We start from the raw sequence: 23,284 nt of genomic DNA, 5'->3' as shown, positions 1-23,284 counted from the left end.
TGAAGCAAATATTTAAAAAATGAGTATATCAAGTTTTCTTACAAAGCGATTTATTACATACTGATCAAATCTATATATTTTTTTAGGCAAAACATTATAATATAAAATCCTTGCAATGAGTAGTGAGAAAAATTCGTTTTTACACACTTTTGTAAATCTTGCACTTGCAGATAACGATGATAGTAATAATATAACAATGGTATGGATATAACTTAACAATAATACTAGTAATATTATAAAATTAAAGTAAAATATATCTCGATTTGATCGAATAAGAAGTAAATTAATAATAAAATGCAAAATTATTTATAAATATTTCTTTTAATTGTGATTACTTTCATACTTTGGCAAATGAATATTACACGTTATACAATGAAGTTAACGAATTTTGTTAAAAAACTAAATGCGACGAGAAGATTTTTGAAAAGATCAAATTTAAATAAACAATTTACTATCTTGTATCAAGAAATTCGAATAGTTGCGTTTTCGTAGAACGGACGAAAGCAAGTTACTTCTAGAACCTTTAATATAATAGTTCAAATGGGTGCTAGTAAAATGTGTTGCAAATCTTGTATTGATATTGAATATACTGCAACGTGTGCATACAAAAAATAAAAGTTAATTATTTACTCTTGTAATTAATAACATATTCTTACGATTTACGCAGATATATTCTATAATTCTAAATAAATAATCAAATATCGTGTTGGGAAAGAGATAGGCCGCGAAATATCTCATCTTTCTCTCTGCCTAGTTTCGCGTTAACTGATACATTATCTATTTTATTATTCCATAATTCTGTATATGTACATTAGTTTCTTTATCTATTATGTATTTCAATATATATAGTAAATAAAAGAGAATTTTTGTACAATAGGCTAGAATATAAATTTCATACAAAACAAAAGTATGATATTGCTGTTCGTTATCTTTAAACGTAAAGTACTTTGATTAAATAACTAATGTACCGTAAAAACTTATGTAAACAAAATTGAACATGCAATTACAATTTGACACATTTTCCGCCATAATTTAACACTGAGAAAATGCTTATTAATGTCAATGCAAGTGCTAATATGACTTGCATAATGTATTACAAATGTAAAGTTATAAACTGAAAGTACATAAAGTGATTAAGACGTGTAGCCTGCATTGTTAAAAAATAATACTAAAAAAAGGAAAAAAATAAATATATATATATATATACATGTATGAGACAATAAATATAATTTTTGTAAAAAAGAACAGTTTACTTTAATCTCGTGTTATTTGATATTAAAATTAAAATTTGAACTTGCAGAAGCCCTCATAAAAACGCAAAGTAACAAATTTCTGCGAATAGCAAACTTCCTACTCATTTGGCTTTTTACTATTGTATTAGTTATTGGTAATATAATATTAGTATTAAAATATAGCGCAGTATAACGGTATCATCATATTTACAAAAAAAAGAAGCACTTGTAACGGTATCGTGCTTTAATATAGACAAAAATTAAATTTATTGAAAGACATATGAGATCAATTTAAAATGGACATAACGGTATTTGAATCTAGACATCTATAGCTTGCTAAGTAGATTTAATTTTATTACCAGATATAAACGGCAATCCAGTTGGTACTTTGTTTTGGTATTCGATGTATGCATCGCCAAAAAAGTTCCATAGCATTAATTCTTCTATAAGAATACGATCGTGGAAAAATCTCCAGGAAGAAATAACGTACACCAAAAGGCTAAGTGGATTTTGTAGTATTAACTGCGTAAGAAAATTTCAAATAGATTATTAAAATATTTTCATTAATATGTGTATACGATGCAATACTCATTTAAAACAGGGTATATTATACCTGAGTTCCAATGGCCCAATAAAACCAACCGACGTAACTTGGATGTCTAAATATTGCATAAATACCATGCGTTATGAGTACATGATCCTTCTTTTTTTCGCTTTGTACAAGATGATTAAAATTATTTTTTGCTGTAAATATAGCAGTTTTTCTTAATACTTCTCCCAAAATGGATAATATTAAGCCGAAATAAGAAATAAAAGAGGCCATTTTCATTTGTGGGTATAACTGTCTTTCCAAAACATATTCTATCCAACTAAAAGAGGCAGCTATGCCATAAGCAATACTGTGATTGAGAACAAAACTATCTATAGATAAAGACGACGGATTTGCCCATGCTATGGACAAAAATTCGCTATAATGGAATATAGCTAACATTGTCATATAAGCACCAAACATTTGCCATGAAGGCGAAGCAATAGAAAATATCGTTATTCCAACACCCACGACATATCCTAAAAACGTGGATCTCAATGCAACCTAAAAAAGAAGAAAGACAAATCAATTATATAAGTGTTTAGAGATTGAAATATTCAATATATCACATAACATTGGAAATACTTAATACCTGATATTCGAATCCACAAAAGAGAAAGGGTAGAAGGAAATTGCAAAAACTGTATTGAAGAAAATATGTAAGCCAGATATTTTGCAAATATTTGCTATTATTATCCAATTCTAACCTAAAAACTAATTCTGGTAAGAGTGCAATAATAAGAGCCGCACTAAAGCAGGATAAACTCAGCTTTCCTTCGCGACACAACATTTCTATGGAAATATAAATAATTGTAATATGAAAATTTATATTGGAAGAACGTAAATTGTTATAAAAAAAGAGGCCTTCTCATTTCATTTTCGAATGAAGGCGTACATACTTGACAACTTTTTCACTAAATACGTTTTGGCGTAATCAAATATCTATAGATACGATCTAGTCAAGTAATGAAATAATGAAAATGAATAAACTTTCGAGGAGCGATAAAATGAAGAATAATATTTTAACGCTGGTCGGTATTCAACTGTCTATTCAATAGCGGACAACGTTGCTTGCTTCCCAACGTCGATAATTTGAATCGTTCATAACGTACGTAACCGATTTTCCGTTCGAATTGTTAATCCTTCAGGAACAGTTTAATAATCACGTAAATAAAATAAAAAAAACTTTGTAAGCAGTCTTTGAAATTAATTTGCGCTCGCTCTCTCTCTCTCTCTCTCTCTCTCTCTCTCTCTCTCTCTCTCTCTCGGACCTACGAGTTCGTTGAAATGAACACAGAGCCAAGTTCTATAATGACACACAAATAAACAATTCATAATCTTGATTTTCTTTGGTTAGGTTGTCAGCAATGTATATATTATATTATAACTTTAATGTAATTGTTAAATGTGCATTGCTAACACAGTGTCAGGCGTTTTGTTTAAGTTATACATTTTATTTTCGAATAAAATCATCTTCATTATTCTCAAAGGTTTGTATAGATCAATTAAAATTATAATTTTGATATATATATATAATATGTTTGGACAAATGTAAGTCCGAAATTTGAAAATATTCTATAAAAATTTCATTTTCTAGATCGTAAATATTTGCACGCATGTGCAAAATTTGTAAACGCGGTTAAAATACTTGATATTCGTAAATGTAGAATTATTAAAGAAAATGTAGATAATTTCAATACGTTCGTTGAATAATGTTTTAATATTGGTTTATGGTATTTATTTTCATTTCGTTCCCACTTGGTTACGTAAGGCGGATCATCGATAGGAGGCAGCGCGGGCTTTTCAAACGCGTGGGTCTGCTTTCACGTGACTCGAGAAAGTACGCGTGAATCGCAAACCCTTGTTCGGCTTACGTAAAAAGGGGATACCTCCTTCCACCCTGTATCTCCTTCCTTCCGTAGAGAAGCTTCCTTGTAATAAATCATTCCACCAGTTCGTGTTCGCTTTATCGTCGTTGGAACGATAAATTAATTAGCTATTATAGCCTTTTACGTAAGCCGCCAAGTTGATACGTATGCACGTTCTACGATACGATTAACAAACGAATACCGTTTATCAATTTTACGAGATACAACGAATTTTAATAAAAACCTCAATGAACGTACAATTTTAATGAAGACCCAATCGTTTTAAGTTTTTCTCTTTGACAATGTACATCATTTCTATAGAAAGAAGAAAAAAACAAGTATTGTGGGTGGAGGAGTATCGCGCGTTATGTGATTAATTGGAAAGCAATCGTTTAATGAATTTAACGTCCTCGTCTGAGGATTTCATCGAAATGTTCTTATATACAATTTTACGCAACTTTCCTCGATAAGAAGATTGTTGAAAGTTGAAATTGAATTAGAGCAAATCGTAAGTATTTGTTAACGTTTGAAAAGTATTTTTTTTATGATGGATCACAAAAATGAAACTGCGATAGCGCGTAAACAATACCCATCTTGTCCCTAAACACTTTACTTTTATTACTTGTTTATCGATACATCCAATAGAGAATATTTTTCAAATTAATAAGCAAGAAAGCGATAAACCGAAACCGAACAAATAACTAGATGCGAGGAAAAGAGGTGTGTTCCTCTTAGCTATTTTCTGGAATACGTAAAAAGAGAAAATAAATGACGCTTGGATCATCGAAAGTTTCGATAATGGAAGACCAATCGCAAAAGGGTAATCGAGGACTAGAGATGGAGGGAGAATTCAACTCGGGGCGGAATGCGCGCCTGACGAACCTCGAGAACAGTTTGCGCGCGTACATTGACGCGTTACCATCTATATTTATATTTTTTTATCTGTCTCTTTCTCTCTTCTTATTTCTATCCATTAATCTTTGTCATTAACTTTATCTCTCACGCGTTTTCTCTCTCTCCCTCTCCCTCTCCCTCTCTCACACACTCTTCGTCCATTCACGTCTCTTTTGATAATCGTTCAAAAATGTTGATCGTATCGTCTTACCGTCAAGGTACCCGTCGCTCCTTGCCGGGTCATCGTGAGACTTGAAAATTTCTCTTTTTCCTTCGAGAAAAACAATTTGGACGGAGGATCGCTCGGTGAGTTTCTCTAAGTGCTCCTTAATAGAAATATTTCAAATCATTACGACACATGAAAATCTTACTTGACCTATAGCAAGTTAATATTATTTTTCTATTTGAATTTATTAGCTGTTGCATATTACTTATTCTTTTTGAAAATTCCTCTCGGCTGATATGGGAAATCAATTACGCTAGCGAAGCGTGCTTATCCAATCTCGTAAGGCGTAAAGTACCGAAGAGAAGCCTGATTTTCAACCTAATTTACGAAATAAACTAGGGAAAAGCATCGAAAGTTAGTATTTAGAGTTAAAGCCGCGGAAAAGGTTTCCGATTCGACTCTAAATTCGAGCCATTGTGTTATATCATTCTTTTTCTAATTAGCCTTGTTGCTTTTGTCTCTTTTATCCGATAAAAACATCATTTTCCATATAGATACAATACTGCTTTCGTTCTAAAAGATCTAAAATATAATCAAAAATCGAAAGATCGAAAGATGAATTTTAGATCGTCGGGTAAGCCGATCTTTTCATCGTCGACCATCTTCTTGGTTGAATTTTTAAAGCTGAAAAATCCAAATTTCTAAGATAGAGGAATACTCTCGATAATATATGATGCAAACCTTCTCCCACCCTCTTTCTCCGTATTCCCTGATCATCGAAATTGAAATCGTTCTTCCGCATTTAATCGCTCGACCACGAAAGACGGTGTTTGCAATCTATCATTCGAGAAAATATGGTTCAAGGTAGAAAAACTTATATTTCTGTACAATACTTATGTGCGCGCTTATACCACGCAGCCCTCTTTACCGTTCTTTTTTTTTCTTTTTTCATTGAGAATATGTGTACCTGCACAATGTTTTCTACTAATTAAGTACGCGTCAAGGGAATCTTGCTATTCTTCGAAAAGAATAAAACGAGCTCCGTGCTTGTTTGCAAAAAAATGCCGTTTGTTTGCCGAAAAATAACATACCATATTATAATTATATATATGTAGGTATATATTACCGTAGGAAAAGCATTCATTTGAAATGAAACAAAGAAGCAGCCGAATCTTTCATACGTTAAAGAATAGCATCATCGTCGGGATGTACGTGTGCGAGTTTGAAAATTGTACTGTTTTATCGATCGTACGATATCTTTGGTCGATTTTCGATGAAGTGTATCTATGTAAGTAACTTTGATCCCCGAACGCTTTTGTCTGCTCCGCGTGCAAACGAAAAACTTTGCTCGTACCTTTTGAATTTTTCAAGAATTAAAGTAGAATTAAAATGAACAATATCGTGCTTTCTCCATTCTGTTAAATTACATTTTTTATTATTTTGTTCACAATTATTATAGTAATATTGGAATAGACGTAGACATTTTTGTACGACAAACAATGAAATGTCATCGTATCGTTTTATGAATTTGCTTATTGTTTTACGACAATCTCATCGCCACGAAATATTAACCGTATTACATGGGTATTATTTTAGTATGTATTGCATTACTAATAAGTTTGTCAATTCATAACCGTATTAATTGGAGAAACATATTATGGTAATATTGGAAAGCGTTATTCTATGCGACGCCATGACCTTAATATTTGCGATACCGATAGATGCTGATTTGCAATACCTCGCGCGATTATCATTACGAACATTTTCTCTAATATCAATATTATAATTTCGCTGCATCGTAGAGACTATGCAAACTTAATTTTCTAGGTATTAACCCATTTTCGAAAGTAACGGCGTTTTGATACGTGAGAAAGTTTACCGACGAATACCTGTAGGTACGTCAACAAATAATAATTAAGGAGGGTATAAAGGACAGCTTATATAACGTACCAGAAGTTTTCATCGAGTGGTTAAAAACATTATAGTTTAATTTTGTCTTAAATTACGTTCAGAAAAATATTATTACGATACACGCGACGCGCGTTTGAAAATTCAACTCGGGCAAAAAGCTTTTCATTTTGATGAATTTTCTCGATCGATAGATCTAGGATTAACGCGTTGAATGGTACCTAATTTATGTTGCTTATATTACATGAATCGCTGCAAATTTGTTAGACAAGCTCATTTACAGTACTTTAGCTTTCCTTATCCCTACTGCTACTCCATCTAGTTTTTAGACTCTTTTCTTCTTTTCTTTACGTATTAGCTTTATATTCCCCTATTCTACGTGTATTATCCCTTTTTCATCCTCGTCTTTTCTTTGTCTCGTTTGAATCTATCCATTTTCCCTTTGGCGTTCAATGCTCCACGACTCTCTCTCAGCGCAGTTAAATTTGTTTTTCGTATTTTCCCAAGGTTTTCAGCCGGTGGTTGATTGCAATTTCTTTACCTCTCTCTCTCTCTCTCTCTCTCTCTCTCTCTCTCTCTCTCTCTCTCTCTCTCTCTCTCTCGCTCTCTCTCTTTATCTATCTTTCTTTCCGTCTCCTCTTTTTTACCTTTTACGTTTGCTTTTCCGTGTTTAGATTTGCCGTAGATTGTTTCTCCTATTTATTTCGGTTTGCAAAGATATGTATCCTCGTGGGTTTCTATTGATCGACGCATATCAATTGACCAAACAACGACGTTACATTAATGTAACGATTGCCTTTGATGCAATTAAAATCAATATTGTGTTTCATTAAACTTTCGGTGTCAATTAATTAGACGCTAACTCAAAATTCTTTGAGGAAAAACTTCAACGTTCGCGTCTTGATATTCAGGTTCTTTCATTTGAAATGTGATCAAGTTTGGTACTCGAGGCATCGTACGTATACCCTTTCATGGGATCGCAAATATTCTAAATATCCTATGCGAGGCTCGAATAAACGACTTCTCCTTCGAAGAATTCTCTTCCGACATGGCATATTCTACGAGCGTAAAATAGACGTATTAGAGAGTCCTAAGCGTTATAGAGAAAGCAATCTCGTAGGTGGAAGCGAGATGCATTGTTAACTCGCGTCAAAGCTTCCGATTCCCTCCTTCCTTTTGACGGTAAGCGCATACACTTATACAAGAAACATCATCTATCTCATCCTTGTCAACGGACAAATACTCTTAGACTTACCAACTGACAGCTAGTCGAATCACGTCGACAACGCGCCAATTGGCATTGTTTCATCCTCGAGCTAAACGTTTTCCGAGATGTGAAATTCGTCATGACGTTAGTCGAGACATTTTCCTATAGTCGTCAGATCAATTATTTGTCATTGTATTTCTTCGAAAAATCCTATCTTTCGGATCGACCATTTAATTTGCATCTTACGCTAATTAGGAACGCCGTGAACACATTCAATACCGCTGTTGCAAATTTCAATGAGCACGCGCGTACGCACGCACGCACGCACGCACGCACGCACGCACGCACCAAATTAATTTCCAATTTCCAAGGATTCCTGGGAAACTATTAAATAAGAGCTTGGTCCAACATTTCCAATCCGTTAATATTTTATTGAGCGATAGAAAAAAACGGAAGTAAAAAGATGTCCTCTTTTCGAAATTTAACGTTATCGTTGATTCGTCTCGTATCAAATCTACTTAATGCAAGCCATATATAATTTTTTCCAAATGTTACCTTTATTTGAATAATCATTACTCATTTCACTCTCCTCGGATTATACGCGTACATTAACAGAATGTAAAATAGCTTTCCTTTATGACGTATCACGAAATGAATAATCTTTTCCGTCAATAGCCAGTTACATTAGCCTTGGAACTTGTGGAATCCAATGTTTGATGAAATTTTCGAGAGATAGCGAGGTACGCTATTTACCAGATTCAAATTCAATGTGTGATCCAAATGAGGAAATGACGTTATTCAAAATTACCAAGATCCTAAAGTTGAGCTTAGAATAAAAAGAAAAGCGATATCTTCTGTCGAGTTAAAAGAAAAATAATAATGAGAAAAAAGCGAAGAGGGAAAACCTTGTACAAGACTTAGGTGCATAACATAAGCAGGTTTAACCGATTTCAATGTAATGCTAAGTGGAACGGCGTATATAAGGTCGTATTTAGTGGATTTTAAAGTACCTTTTATCACGGCCACTTCTGCTTCTAACTTTAATATTACCATTTGAGCCGCACTGCCGTTATTTAATTTTTTCATTCGGTATTAAGAACGGTTCGATTAACAGCAAGATACCTTTGTACTAATTGAATTAATTTTGCAATCTTCTATTTCTCGCTGTTCATTTTTCATGACTACAGAAAAGGACCGATTAATGCGTGAAGGCGTTACGAGTGGTTACTTCAATGATAATGCATAACAAATATAAAGTGCTCATACAAATGCTCATTACGTAAACAAATATATATTACGAATGAAAGCCAATAATGGTACTAATTAATATAATAGGTAGGAGAGACTAAATTATATAAAGTAGGGATATCGCCATCCTCTTTCCCTCTTCCTCGCTGATCTTGTAAATTGCCTCTTGTCGAAATAAAGAGTAAAAAGAATAAAGCAGGAAGAACGGTCTACAGTTGTTGTTGAATTAACAGCGTGCTAGGGAATCTGTCAAAATAGTTGTATCCGATTGAAGGAAGTCGCAGCTGGCAGCGGTAGACGAAACGGTTAGCCAGCAGCCCTCGGTGTTGTCTCGTCTGCGTTTCTGCATCAGCACTTTTCTGTTTTTCCATCCACTCGTGGCGAAGGGTCCTAAGGAGTACCCACTCCAGCATTTCCGATGGTCTACGCGACAACGTTTTTCGCTGGAAATTTTGACCTACTAAAAAGGATGCCCTTGCCCCTTGGTTACCTTCGTGCCTCCTCTCTTCTTCCGATCGATCGTCCCATTTCCTCGCAAAAAAGCCGGCCACGAACGTACCTTAAATAGAAACGCCATTCTTCCTTTTCTTCTTTTTTATATTGCCTTGAGTAGACGCTAATCCTTATAAAGCTGTTGCACTTTCCAGTTTGCATAATGTTTAGAAACGAACGAGTGAAACGACCTAACCGATGCACGTCTGCACAGCGACATTGAACTTTCGCCGAGTAATGTCCATTTAAAGATATTTTCATCTTTTCAATCGGACGATAATCTTTTCGTGTAGGTACGTCTCTGTCTGAAATTTCATTCGTGACAAAACGCACACGCGACCAACGATCATCAGCCACATTTTCGATCTTACGCCTCCTGACGTGCATGCTATACGTTATGCTATATATGCTGGAATGCGTAGGGGTATAGCATAGCTTTAAGAATATATTCAGAAATAAGTCACGATTGATATTGACTTTGATCGGAAAACGAAAACGAACCTACCGAATACTTCTATCTTTCGCGCTATCTTTTTATCCTTTCATCTTCTTATTATACTCGTTCGTACGATACTACATATTTATATAATACTATGAAAAGACGAAAAGGAAAGATTCAGCAAAGCATCTTTCTCTTTGATATGTAGAAAATAAGAAGAAAGGAGGACAATGCGATATTAGATAAACGCGTTTGAGATCTTTGGCAGTTGTCCAGCGGGACGCCTGGATACTCATTTTTTTTATTACTTTTTACTTTTATCCACGCAGAGGATCCCACGTATATTACGATTCAAAGTATACGATACTTTCGTTTGCGACATTTTTTAACTCATCCTGCCAAACGATATTTTATATTTTTTTTTTATCAAGATTAATCAATCATCTAAAACCTTCTCGTTCCCATTATCTTAACGACCATAACAATCGATTTAGACAGCTATGGCGGAAACAGTAATTGTCTGCTACATAATCGTCAATAACATTTCTATATCAATTACGTAACACTTACAAAGGGCTTCGAAGCATTCAAGGTTGGTTCGCGCGTCTGATCGATAAATAACTATATCGCTTTCAATGCAATAAACTTTCTCTATTCGCATAAGCTTTTCCGATATCTATAACACTAATCGTATCGTTGTTACGATTTTTATCGCGTTTCTCAAAAATAGATCGAATACGTAACGTTGAAATACGATCGGAGAGGAAAGAGTTGACATTACTCGTATAATTCGAAAACAATCCAGATCGACATCGAAGTTAGTCGAGAATCACTTTTCGAAAGATCGAACAAAAAAATGATGATTCCTTCGTTGTACAAATGGTTATGAAAATAATAATAATCTAAAGAATGAAAATACTTAGGCATGAACGTCGAATAAATTGACTTAGTTAGAATTAAAACGATACGGATGGCTATAAAATAGGAAAATCTTAGCGTACTTTGAGGAAAAAAGAATATAGGAAATATTACGCTTAGGCAATATCCTGGTAACGAGGGTGCTCGAGGGAGATCGCTCAGTCGGACATGATTACTCGGCTATTTTTTTAGTCGAACGTTTCTTCTGACAATGATGTACAGTGAGTGTCACTGAAAATCGTATATTGTTACGCTTACTAGATTTTTCTTTCAAAACTATTCATATAATATGCTTACCCATTAAAGTACAAAATAAAAGTAAGAATTATATTATTCTCGGTACATTTTCGATCAGATATTTCATCAGATGAACAATTTCAACTCAAAGTCATTACTAGCCAGGAACGTTAACACAATCCAAAATATTAGTAAAGTACAGTACTGTATTAGGTATACCATAAATAATTGTTAATTCATCGAAAAATATGTATATTGTAATCTAAAAATATGGATTTATTTTTCGATGTATCTTCCTCTTCGAAATCCACCGTTAGACTGATTTTTTTGTCCTCTGTGAGAGTACTTTTATTAAAATTGTTTATATGACTTTCCATAAAAGGAAATTGTATTGATTTCGAGTATTATGTATGTTATACATATGCAACTATTGGAAAGTCACATAAACAACATTGGATAAAAGAACTTTCACAGGAAATAACAAAGCCAGTCTAACGGTGGATTTCGAAGAGGAAGGTACTTTGAAAGGTAAATCCTTGTTTCTAGATTACAATATACATATTTTTTGATTATTTAACAATCGTTTAAAGTATGTCTAATACGGTACTGTAGATTTATTAATATTTCGGATTTTTTTAACGTTTTTGGTTAGTGATAACTTTGAATTGAAATTTTTCAATATATTCCGACAATATATCCAGGGTTTATGAGCTCTATCGTTACCTAACGTGTCTGAAAATCATAAGAATAATTTAGAAATAATGTTTATGCGCGCATGTACGTTATTATTATTATTATTATTATTATCTGGTGTTATAAGATCTAAGGCTCCATTTCCGCAAATACCAAATGTTCCCATCCCTAAACAAGATCCCTTCATTCGCGGCCCTCGTATCCCATTTTGTTCAGATCTATACTAAAATTATCTTCCCACCTATATATATACATCTTGGTCTATTCAATGGTCTTTCTCGATTAGGTTTACCACTTAAAATTAGTATTTTATACGCGTCACGTAACCTGTCCATCTTAATCTAGGCGATTTTCCAACTTTAATAGTATAATTGTCGAAATTCTATCTGTTTTTTCGTCGTCGATGATTTTTCGAATACCCAAAATTTGTTCTCGTCCTGTAACATAAGGACTATCTGTAAGATAAGCTAATCGGTTTGTATGCGCGCATATACGTGCACTCAATAATACAGTTGCCTAGAAATCGATGACATAATCGTGCATAATGTAACGTATAATAATGCAACGAGTGGCGCTTCGGTTTCGGCTATATGTAAGAGAAACTTGACAAAACGAAGCAGTGTTGTACGAGCTTTCGATTGGGAAAGGAAAATAAAACCGGTGCCTCCTTCATCTTTGACTTAAATCTCCCTAGTCATCCACCCTATCGTTTAGCTCTCTTCCAATTAAGAAACTTGCGCCCTCCCCCGCTATTGGCTATATATACAAAGGTATATGGTTCACCGCAGAAATGCGAAAATGATTGGAAAATCAATAGATTACGAGTTTGTTCAAAACGTGAGACGAGTATCGATAACGCCAGAGTAAAAGTTCGGAAAATTTGAGAGAACGGATATTGCGTCTTAAGATCTGGGGAGGGCTGGCAACACGCCTAATTATTTTAATCGATGCTTCGAAAGGTGTACCGGAAGGTGTACCGAAAGGTGTACCGAAAGGTGTACCGAAAGGTGTACCGAAAGGTGTACCCCGACCGCTTGTAATTTCGATCTTTCGGAATTTGAACGATAACAATTCGGCCACGCTCGAGCAAATACGTGAAAAATCGGTGTATTGCAATTGCACGATAGTTCAAATCGATTTTTATATAAAAAAGAATGTATTTAAAATACAACAGCACACAAAAATTCGTTTATATTAAATGCGAGTATTGGCGAAGCGTGAAAAAAATAAATGCATCGTACAATTGTTAAAGGAAAAGTACGTTTTTATTTTTTTTTTTTTTTTTTTTATCGAACTCGTAAAGCAAATTGTACATTTTATATTCCAATGTCATCAACCGGCTTTATATCTCCTTTTGTTTCAGATCTCGAAATTATCCAGAGAGAAATTCGATATGAGACTATACTAATATTCGAATCGTTAGCTTTCTCGCGAAACGAAATATTTTTCAAGAGAATAAAAATGAAAAAAACTTAGTAAACGTGTTATGCTCGCTGACTTTCTGCGGATAAGTATAAGACGATAAAACATAATAGAAAGGTGACATTTTTCATTCGCAAATGAGTATTTTTGTAATCGTTGACTAGAAAGCAAGAAGATGCAGGTGCCTAGCGGAAGAGACCGAACGGACATGGACAAATAAAGAAAAAATGGATGGCCTCGATACAAGAGGTAACAGCAAGGATCTCTGCGACAAACAGTACTTACATTTTACGGCACCGCACGGAGGTAAGGTTCGAAACGTAGGAAAGGATGGACAACGAGTAGATAAATTCTTTCGTTTGCTTCTATTTTGTAGAATTGTGGTGCAATCCTGTCTGGGATTTGTTGCTTTGTTGGCCACCTACGAAAGCTCTCGACACGGCCAGGGAAAGATGCCCATTCGTAGACGGGTTCGATACGACGAGTAAGTAACTCCCGCTGATGGTTTTCATATAAATGAAAATGATGAAAGTCATTGAAAATAGTTCATCCACGTGGGATTTGTAGTTCGGTAATAGGTAACGGTCTGACATACGCGGCATAGGAATAACGCGAATTTCATCGTAACGCTTGTTTCATTCGACTCGAACGAGGATAGAGTCTGTGTTTGCTACCGACTTTGGCCCCTGGAGGATCCCTTGCGTCAACTGAGAACCACCACCCTGTGCTCGAATTTCTCCAGAGAGAAAGAGAGAAAGAGAGATTAAAGGATAAAGCTCACGATATATTTCGAACAAAGAATAACAGAACGATTCCATGGAAAAGGGATATAGGGGAAGAAGAAATGAAATTGTTTCCTTCGTCGTATCCGACCTACAAAATTGCTACGTAAATAATAAAAGCTATTACACTTTCTCGATCGCGACGCGTTGATTTCTACTTGGCCAGGCGAAACAGAAGGTGATTTTTTCGTTTTTTTCCTTCGTGCCAGTAGGAAAGTTCCAAGAAATTTCTCGAACCGAGTCAGACCGAATGGAAAACGAAAAGGGAGAAAGAAGGGTCTTATAACCAAAGCCAACTATATGCGGCCTATGTATTACCTTGTCCCATAAGTTCTTTCCGCGCCACGCTATCTATGACTTCGATTGCAGTCGTCTCACAGCTCTTTCAAAGTACATTTCGTTGGTGACAAAGACAAATCAATCGTAAAAAAATAGTCGAAAAAGTAATATAGTTCGTCCATCCATTCGCATTCGTCTAGCATACTCGAGCTACGAATGCAAATTTCCTGAGAGCGCGTGCATTTGCGGCGAGGTCAACGTATGAATCGAACCCGACGCCGAGAAAAATATATATTTTATGTTACACCCCCTGTCAAAGCTATTCCGTTAGACGTACGTGCATCGGAGCGAAAATAAACTCGGCCCAACGGACGTGTCTACGAATGCACTGACACGATGCATCCGACCAATTTCGACACTCCCTTTTATCTTTTTCCCTTTTCTCTTTAAGGAAGCAATTTGCAACGATTTCGCGAAAAAGATCTTCCCGTCGTTGAACAGGAAAATATTCTTCTCCTAAGCTCGAGAGATTAAAACGTCTCTCTACGTGACGATCTACGTTTAATGCATAACTTTTTTCTCCCTTACTTCAGTTTAAGTGAAATATCATCTCGTTCGCACGCTTACGTGGCAGTTTTCCCAAAGCAGAATCACCTCCGGCCTAACTTTGCGAGAACATTTATTTATTCGTTTTTGCCTTTTTATTAGTACTTTTGACTTTGTACGCGTACTTTCAGAATTCGTGGAGAAGAAATGTGGCTACAACGGACGATGGGAAGGACAAAATGGAAGTTTCAGCGGCGGGGAGTCGGATCACGGATGGGCAAATTACACGACCTGCATGACACCGGAAATGCTTCGCATTCACGAAAAAGTTTATACAAATACGCAAGAAGGAGAGGTAAGAAATATCTAACATTGTCATTTTCATAGAATTTCAGCTTCCATTCGTTTCGACGGATAAAAATAATCTTGTTAAATCAGACGCGTTACGACACAACATATATAACAAGATTTGATGATTGGAAAAGTCAGGACGAAGGGCTGTCGTCGGAATCGTATAATCGATTATTTTCATTTGACGCGTTGATTCGAATAAGAGTAAATCGATCCCATCCGTCGAACGAAAAACCTTGCTGACGTACTTTTTCTAGATCTCGCGTCGTTAAACGTAAATGCAATCGTCGTCACCCTATTCCGTGACTCTACACTTCAGAGTAGAAAAGTTTATGCAAAAAATAAGAATAAGGCGTGCAACTTTCTATCTTATAATATCCTTCGAGACGTAGGAAAAAGTTTTTCAAAGGATTCGGTATATTATTTGAAAGAAATAACAGCTGGCTTCCAAGTTTGAAAAGAACAAGGTCTATGTACGCGCATCTTCTGAAATCAATTTACAAACGATTACGTCGGATAGAAAGGAGATACACAGTTGTCGACAAAATAAATTCGAAATAAAATCGAAATTGCGAATAAATAAATGATCATATTTTCATTATGGATTCGATCGAAAAATCTACAAACATAGAGCTTGGTAACGTCGCCGTGTTTCCGACGGCGTAGACGACTATTAAAATCGAGTCAAAGTATAATAATACTTTTATGCATTCAAGTTGGATGGCAAGTTGGAAAAAGCATATTTAAAAGCTCGCATTCGTTCGAATTCGAAGAGGAGGGGGCGAGGGAAACGAGATGCAAGCGATGTTTACACTCATTCTTCTATTTGCGAATCATCTCATTTTTGATGTTTATTTAAAAAGCTATTGTTTGCAATTCTTTGGATTTTCTATGGATACTTCTATTGGATAGAAGTAACGATAAGTTAGAGATAGGGTATTAAAAAGATTCGATTTCGTGTCAATTTTTTCGTGTTTGCCATACGAGAGAATCTAACAATGTGTTTTTCCCTGTTTATAACTGTGAACTAATGAACCGTTTCTACTGTCATCTGTTGCTAAGTCATCCCGATCGATTGTCGCTGGAATATAATAACGTATTAAGGTACTGTCGGAAAATCAATTTCAGCTATGCTCTCGATTATTCAAATAGCTCTAAAAAAGAAGAAAAGATCGAAACTTCGGTCTTATTACGATATCCAATATTTATATAATAAAGTAACGAGCCGGTGACGTATCGTTAATATGCTCGCGTTAAAACAACACTCGGATTAATTACAATACCCTGTGATGATACCTGATGAACTAATTGAAACTAATGCATTGTTCTATTTTTACGAAAGGAAAATGAGACGTTCCCTTGCTTTCAGATGAAAATGGACATAGCCGAAAAAACGCGCACCCTCGAATTCGTCGGATTGAGCATATCGTTGGTGGCTTTGCTCGCTTCTTTGGCTATTTTTTGTCGATTCAGGTAAGTTTCTAATAAAAGGGAAATTGCGCTCGGCGTGACTCCGATGCACCCTACTTGTTAGCTATAATCGTGTTAACGAAAATGAAATGAAGTACTACGTTCATCTGCCATTGAAATACGATGGTTAGGTCTTTGAGGAACACCAGAACGAGGATACACAAGAACCTGTTCGTTGCCATGGTTGTCCAAGTTTTAATAAGATTGACTTTGTATATAGACATCGAACTTTTAAGGAGAAAAGTACACAGCCCGCAACGTGGTATAGGAAATACCGTGAGTCATTAACTGGAAATTCGATTGACACGAGGTGGTCAATACCATTCACGCTTTTGCTTCTTTCGCAGCCGTTTCTCTGCGAGGCTAGTTACGTTTTCTTGGAATACGCAAAGACCGCCATGTTCATGTGGATGTTCATCGAGGGTCTCTTTCTTCACAACATGGTCACCGGTGAGTAGAGTTTCGCGAAACTAAATCTAATAGTATCGATAACATATGCATTTCTCGCATATGTGAATAGCTAGCGAATGCTCAAGTTATTGCCGTAATCTCCGATATCGTTCCAACGATTTTATTTACTTTTCAACTTTTGTTCGCGATGATCCTCTTCCGTTGGCTCGGAAATAAAGCTTCGTTTACCATTTTACTGTGACGCTCGTCAAAAATAATCCGTAAAAAAAAGAAGAGAAAAATTTGAACGAAAGAAGAGGGTTGTACTCCGAGTAGACAAACTTCCCATGAATGTTAAACGGGCCATTTGCATCCGTTAACGAACGCATCCGCTTTGTTCCCACTTTATTTTTTCATCAAGAACGAGTGGTGTCCCTTTACAAAGCTATAGCCTTTTCTCTTTTTTCACAAGAAACGGGAGCTTACGATAAGACTTTGCGGATGCGTTTCGTAAAAGAACAAGCAAGAATGGCAAGCATTTCAAAGACTACTGTTTCTATTTGATTGCCGACGCAACCCTGACGCAACCCTGACGCAACCTTGCAGTGACCGTCTTTCAAGAGACTTCTTATTACCGTATGTATCGGTTCGTGGGTTGGGGATGTCCCGTCGTGATAACGTTGATCTGGGCCATTGTCACGGCATTTTACTATCATCCGAAATCCAAGTAAATTTTGCAACTTTTTTTCCAAAATCTTCTCGAAGGCGAGAGTTTTATTCTAATAGTATATCTTTTTGGATAGATTTTCGAGATGTTGGTCGGGATACAATTTGTCTTCCTACTTTTGGATTCTCGAAGGTCCGAGATTCGGTGTCATACTGGTAAGTGTCAATTTAGCCAAGTAAGTAGCCACGGGCGTTCCCCTTTAATTAGTGTGCTCCTTTTTCTCTGTAAACGTTGCAGCTGAATTTTTTGTTCCTGCTCAACATCATACGCGTGTTGGTGGTGAAGCTACGGCAAAGTCATACCAGCGAGATTGAAAAAGTTCTGTAAGCTTTGATCGAGTCAAATTAAATAGATCGTAATGTCAACGGCGAATAAACCACTTCATTTTGTGTATTCGGTCGACGAACGAAAGGAATCGCAATCGATAAAATTGCTATTACAAATTCCAATAGCTTATTACTTCTTGCAATTGTTTGTAGATATTCCATCGTAGACGTTCGTCGACCGGAGTTAAAGGAAAAAGTTAGTCGATCGATCGCGTACCAGTATCTCGCTTTTATGCTTTTCAGAAAAGCTGTAAGAGCAGCCGTCGTTTTATTGCCCTTGTTGGGTATCACCAACGTCTTATTCATGATCGAAGCACCGCTGGACAACGTAAAGAAATTTGCGTTGTGGTCGTACTCGACGCACTTTCTTACGTCTTTCCAGGGCCTCTTCATCGCGACTCTCTATTGCTTTCTCAATGGCGAGGTAAGAAATGTTCTTTTCTTCAACAAAGAAAAACTCTCTCGAAACAATGGACGAAACATTTGAAATGTTGAAGTAAAGAAAGAACTTGTTAGCAGAGAACTGTACAATTTGTTATCTCCCTTTTTTTCCCTACTCTCTCTCTCTCTCTCTCTCGAAGTAATTAGCATTAAAATCAGTTTGGAGAGATTGGCAAAGTTTGGAGCAGTCGTTGGCAAGTTAAGCCACAGTTAAAATATGATCGCGTGGCTGGAATGTAGGCGATTGACACGCTTAAATAGAAACGCATCTCGAGTTTCGTGCCGAATAGAATTCAGCGGGCAAAGCTCTCTCTCTCTCTCTCTCTCTCTCTCTCTCTCTGTCTCTCTCTCTCTCGTTCGCGCAGCTAGAGGAAAATCAGGAAAGTCATTAAAATGCGCGCGCGCTACGCGAGCAAGGATCGTTAACGACGACACGTACATAGGATAAACGTGTATATGGACTTCTTGCCTAGCGCGAAATTGCGGTCACAACTTATGCACCGTATGGGTATTATAACTCCGGGATTTGAAACGTTCGTAATATCATTTGTCACGTTGACAGGTGAGACTAGCTCTAGACAAGACTATCACCGTCTATCTTTCCCTAAGAGGAACGGATCTTCAAGCTAGAAGACAGTCGACTTACAGCGGTTGTCAGCCTTATCGAATAACCTCGGGTAAGTTTCCCTAACGCATTTCGATTGGTCATGGAAATTCTTCGACATTCCCTTCGACGTTGCAGAACGGCGTTCCGATTATGGCAGTTCTTGCGAATCTTCGACATCGAAAAATAAATCTCGTGCTAAAACATCCCCTAGAGCTATCGAACATCCAGCGATGCCTTTGAACTCGACGACGACCACTGCAACGACGACGACCACAGCAACAACGACGACCACAAGCACGAGCACGAGCACGACCACGACCACGGATAACGAGCAACCATCGAGCAAACCAGATTACACGATCACCGTTGAAACGCCTATCGTTCAATCTAGATGCATCGAGTATGGTGTAATAAGATTCGAGGCTAACTCGATAAAATTGAAATGAATCCCTTGGAAATACAATATTTCTATATTGTTTGGCACAAATTGAGCAAGTTTCTCGTTCGCGATCTCCAAATAAAAATCCGAAAGAACGCAATGAGTGATCGTGATCGATTAAGAAACAAAACTATATAGAAAATTCGTGAAAATATGTAGATCGAATATAGACGGACGAGTGGATATCGAATAATTGCACGTGTGTACACATACCTATATTATAATATATATATTTAATATTAATAATATAAATATAAATACGTTCGATGCAACGGCCTGCGAGAGATTCATTATTTGTTAACGAGTCCGCATACGATCGTTATCAAGGAATTACAGCGAATTTTTTGTTCTTCTAGGTGTGTGTATATGTCATATAACTTATATGTGCACCCGCGTAGATATGAGAAATAGTATTGTCGAATGTATGAACTATCCAATGAAAGATGATTTGGCATTTTATAAATATTTCAAATGAGGATATCAGTATGCTTGATAAAGAAGATAAGAAGAAATATCGATTAAATATTAAATGTTATTAGTAAGCTTTTTCGCGAGAGCCACGTATTTAGAAGAGACGCACACCGATGCTAAACGCTTCGAAAGAATATCTTGCCGATTCGATTCGCAGCACGTCAATTTCGATGATAACTAAACTAACCATCTTGGCTTATGCTCGTTAAAATATGACATTAACCAGTGAAATTAAAATATACAAAATTTGGATTAATTTCGATAATTGCTGAGACCGGATAGAAAGAGCGTCCATTGCGTATCTATAATTATCATTGTTCAATCTGCAAGCTATGAAAAAGTTGCCTGGCAAAAGTGTCCTTATATTGTTTAGAAAAATCAATGTGACAATTAGTTGTGAGAGAATCATTTATAAGCCCATGAAAAATTGATTGTTTTGCATTGTACATACGAATCTACTCGGTTAAAAAATGATGCGTCCGTCGTATAATCGTCTTTTTTGTCTCCTCTCTCTCTCTCTCTCTTTCTTTCTTTGACGCAGTTTGTACCTGCTTAAACATTTACGAATCGCGTGCATGCGATTAGAGATTTTCATCGAAATTGTAAGTGCTCGCGCGTTTGAGTCATTATTAAGAAATGGTCAATATCATTTGTTTCTCGAGTCTTTGTAGAATCGATACTCGTCGATTGTTAATAAAATTCTGAAAAAGCCGTGCACGCGTAAAAAGCTTGGCTCTTGGTACATTTGTCATTCGAAAATATGAATAAAAGAATCGAAAGAAATATAACGAGAGGTGAGATTGATACGCATTCGAAAATACATGTATTTAAATATATACATATTTTCAGAAAAATGATTTTATTACGATAAAAAGACACAAAAGTAGTGACAAGGTATAGGAACCTTTCTACGTATATCCTTTTTCATGTACCTTCCTGGAAAAAACATTTTTTTTTCGTTAGCGTTTCGTTTTTTAATAGCGACAAGTGCATTCGAAATCGCAAACTCGAACGTTCTCGTAGTTTTGTATTCGCTACGATAGTTATAGTTCGTAGAATCGGAGAACCGCTAAATTGTTGTACATGGAAACTTATACAAGGACGGACTTATCGACTCCTTAACGTTAAATATTAATGCTAAGATTACTCGATTCGTTGATATTCACGGTGAGTCTTTTTTTCTTGTTAATAACGCGAGAATATATTTATATATATATATATATAGTAATAGATTATCTTAATAAGATAATTAAGATATTAATGAAATGATATTCTAAGTCGAGAAGACTATCACAGATACGTTCTCAGAGACTAATTAAAAAGTATTGTCTTAGTTGTCCATAGTATATCGCTTAATTATGGTAATCAGAACTCGTCGTGAAAACTTTTCTCGGTGTCGACCATTTTACTGCACAAAAAGAGATCGGTCTTGCTCAAAACCTCCGAGAGATTTAATTTCCCATCGAGATTTATATCCGAGAGGCTGATCAAATGTTGGGCCTCTTGAATCGCGTGCCTTGGATTCCGTGGATCAATATACATCTACAAAAAAGAATAAGAAGAAGAGAAAGTAAGAAGAGGGAAGAAATGCGATCGAGTAGATCGCAGTAGTAGTAGAGAGAAAAGACCAACCAAGAGTTCGGTACGATCTGCCTTTCCGTTTTTATTTCTATCGATGAGATAACGGAACTCCTTTCGCCTATCGGTGCTACCTCCGACCGTTTGATGCCGATCCTCGTTGAGTTCCAGGCCGACACCTTCGGACGGCAAATCCGAAAATTCATCCTCCGTCAATTGCTCGTCTCCGTCGCGATCTACGCGAATGAAAATAATAATAATCCTCGTCAGTCGTAACGATAGATCGAATGAAGCTTACCAAATTGGATTAGCAAATTGGATTAGCAAATTGGATTAGCAAATTGGATTACCAAATTTCTCAAAAAGATCTTCCACCATTTGCAAAAGTGCCCCGTGACTGCTCTCCGGATGAGTAAACGCCAAAAACTCGTCCAGGGTCAATTTTTCCGGATCGTTCCTCGCTGCGTCCGTCCATCTCGCCCTGTCTCTCATGATACTCTCCTTCAAGGTTCTTGACATCTCCTTATGCCTCTTGTCGTGCGACCTAACGTAACTCTCTGGGAAACCGTGCGATCGTAAAAAGTGCGCGTGATATTCTTCCCAGGAAACTTTGCCTAGACGAGAGATAACGTAGAAAAAAGGGAAGGATAAAGAAATAATGAAGTCTCGTCCAATCTCTTCCTTACCGTTTCTCGGATTATTGTCGATGGCAGTGAAGAGACCGACGTTCTCTTGTACAGCGCGACGAATGTGTTCCGTGATCTTAGTGTGAATCCATTTGGCCAGTTCTTGGATATCCAACAATTGATTTTCGTCTACGTCCGCCCTTCGAAAAATGTCCTCCAACAAACTTTTCGGATCCTCGCGATTCTCCATTTCCTCTACCTCCCTTATAGTCTCTTCGTCCCTTCGATCGAGCCCGACGTTCTCGTAACGATTTCGTACCTTCTTTTCGGTCGCCGTCTCCAGTTCAAGAAAGAGGCTCTCGATCGCGGAACCTTCCTTGTCTCCGTCATCGTGCTTCGAAATGGATCCCGAACTTCTCAGAGGTACGTTCTTCTTGTACCAGATGATTAAAAAAGAAACGTATAATACGAGTGGTACCAAAATGGTCCATCGCAAGAGCCTAAGCCATGACATTATTAGTTGGACGAGCTAAACGTTTTTTCGATGCGTCCCTTCGATATGTCTACTTGGAATGTCAATCCAATTCATTACGGTCGATCGCGGAACTCGATGCGCCTCGAAACACCGCAGAAAGGTCGATATTTGCTTCACTTATCTTTTCAAATAGAAACGATGTCACATACGGATTCACTGAGCGACGTAATTAAGGAGCCATTAATGGTGGCCAATTAACTTTGTTGTTTCTTTCAGTCGAAAATGGCACGCGAGCGTTCTCTGATGGAACGCATGGTACGACTTTAGGAAGGAGACTCCAGCGTACGGCAGCAGGCAGGTCGCTCGTATTGATCCACTTTCACTCCTTCTCCCTCTCCACGAGCGAGTTTTCGCAAACGTACCTTATGTCAGACGTACAGGTGCTTCTGCTCCTGCCCCTGCT

General features: G+C 36.7%; 3 protein-coding genes across 4 annotated transcripts; 1 reads left to right on the top strand and 2 right to left on the bottom strand.

Annotated features, from left to right (window-relative positions):
* Positions 1-136: 136 nt before the first annotated feature.
* Positions 137-3,068, bottom strand: LOC106788840 (protein-S-isoprenylcysteine O-methyltransferase). The gene is made up of 3 exons (XM_014752490.1): positions 2,414-3,068; positions 1,846-2,325; positions 137-1,754 (listed from the first exon to the last, which is right to left on the bottom strand). The coding sequence occupies exons 1-3, from the start codon at positions 2,609-2,611 to the stop codon at positions 1,569-1,571; spliced, it is 864 nt and encodes a 287-aa protein (XP_014607976.1). The 5' UTR covers positions 2,612-3,068; the 3' UTR covers positions 137-1,568.
* Positions 3,069-4,571: 1,503 nt separating this feature from the next.
* Positions 4,572-20,990, top strand: LOC106788822 (PDF receptor). Of its 2 annotated transcripts, none has more exons than XM_014752423.1 (13): positions 4,572-4,889; positions 13,478-13,619; positions 13,690-13,797; positions 15,112-15,275; positions 16,641-16,744; positions 16,873-17,017; positions 17,089-17,191; positions 17,738-17,858; positions 17,935-18,013; positions 18,096-18,181; positions 18,428-18,608; positions 19,188-19,302; positions 19,368-20,990. In XM_014752423.1, exons 2-13 carry the CDS (start codon positions 13,541-13,543, stop codon positions 19,676-19,678), a joined length of 1,596 nt encoding a protein of 531 aa, XP_014607909.1. In that variant the 5' UTR covers positions 4,572-4,889; positions 13,478-13,540; the 3' UTR covers positions 19,679-20,990. The 2 variants fall into 2 exon arrangements, with proteins under 2 accessions (XP_014607909.1, XP_014607908.1); XM_014752422.1 differs by having other exon boundaries at positions 13,255-13,619.
* Positions 20,985-23,242, bottom strand: LOC106788824 (45 kDa calcium-binding protein). Its single transcript, XM_014752426.1, has 4 exons — positions 22,407-23,242; positions 22,071-22,334; positions 21,775-21,956; positions 20,985-21,684 (listed from the first exon to the last, which is right to left on the bottom strand). Exons 1-4 carry the CDS (start codon positions 22,858-22,860, stop codon positions 21,508-21,510), a joined length of 1,077 nt encoding a protein of 358 aa, XP_014607912.1. The 5' UTR covers positions 22,861-23,242; the 3' UTR covers positions 20,985-21,507.
* Positions 23,243-23,284: the final 42 nt, after the last annotated feature.

Source organism: Polistes canadensis, unplaced genomic scaffold (assembly GCF_001313835.1).
Source record: "Polistes canadensis isolate GaletaPanama2010 unplaced genomic scaffold, ASM131383v1 scaffold_155, whole genome shotgun sequence".
In the NCBI taxonomy this organism is placed as follows: Eukaryota; Metazoa; Arthropoda; class Insecta; order Hymenoptera; family Vespidae; genus Polistes; species Polistes canadensis.
Note: the sequence above shows the minus strand (reverse complement) of the source record. Positions and strands in the feature narration are given on the sequence as shown.

Coding starts and splice junctions, on each gene's coding strand:
- LOC106788822 (XM_014752423.1), top strand. CDS start 13,541: ATGGATGGCCTCGATACAAGAGGTAACAGCAAGGATCTCTGCGACAAA. Junction 13,620..13,689: donor TTTTACGGCACCGCACGGAG/GTAAGGTTCGAA, acceptor TCTATTTTGTAG/AATTGTGGTGCAATCCTGTC. Junction 18,014..18,095: donor CGAGATTCGGTGTCATACTG/GTAAGTGTCAAT, acceptor TAAACGTTGCAG/CTGAATTTTTTGTTCCTGCT.
- LOC106788824 (XM_014752426.1), bottom strand. CDS start 22,860: ATGTCATGGCTTAGGCTCTTGCGATGGACCATTTTGGTACCACTCGTA. Junction 22,335..22,406: donor CGACAATAATCCGAGAAACG/GTAAGGAAGAGA, acceptor TCTCTCGTCTAG/GCAAAGTTTCCTGGGAAGAA. Junction 21,685..21,774: donor CAGATCGTACCGAACTCTTG/GTTGGTCTTTTC, acceptor TCTTTTTTGTAG/ATGTATATTGATCCACGGAA.
- LOC106788840 (XM_014752490.1), bottom strand. CDS start 2,611: ATGTTGTGTCGCGAAGGAAAGCTGAGTTTATCCTGCTTTAGTGCGGCT. Junction 2,326..2,413: donor TTTGTGGATTCGAATATCAG/GTATTAAGTATT, acceptor CTTCTTTTTTAG/GTTGCATTGAGATCCACGTT. Junction 1,755..1,845: donor ATTGGGCCATTGGAACTCAG/GTATAATATACC, acceptor TTTCTTACGCAG/TTAATACTACAAAATCCACT.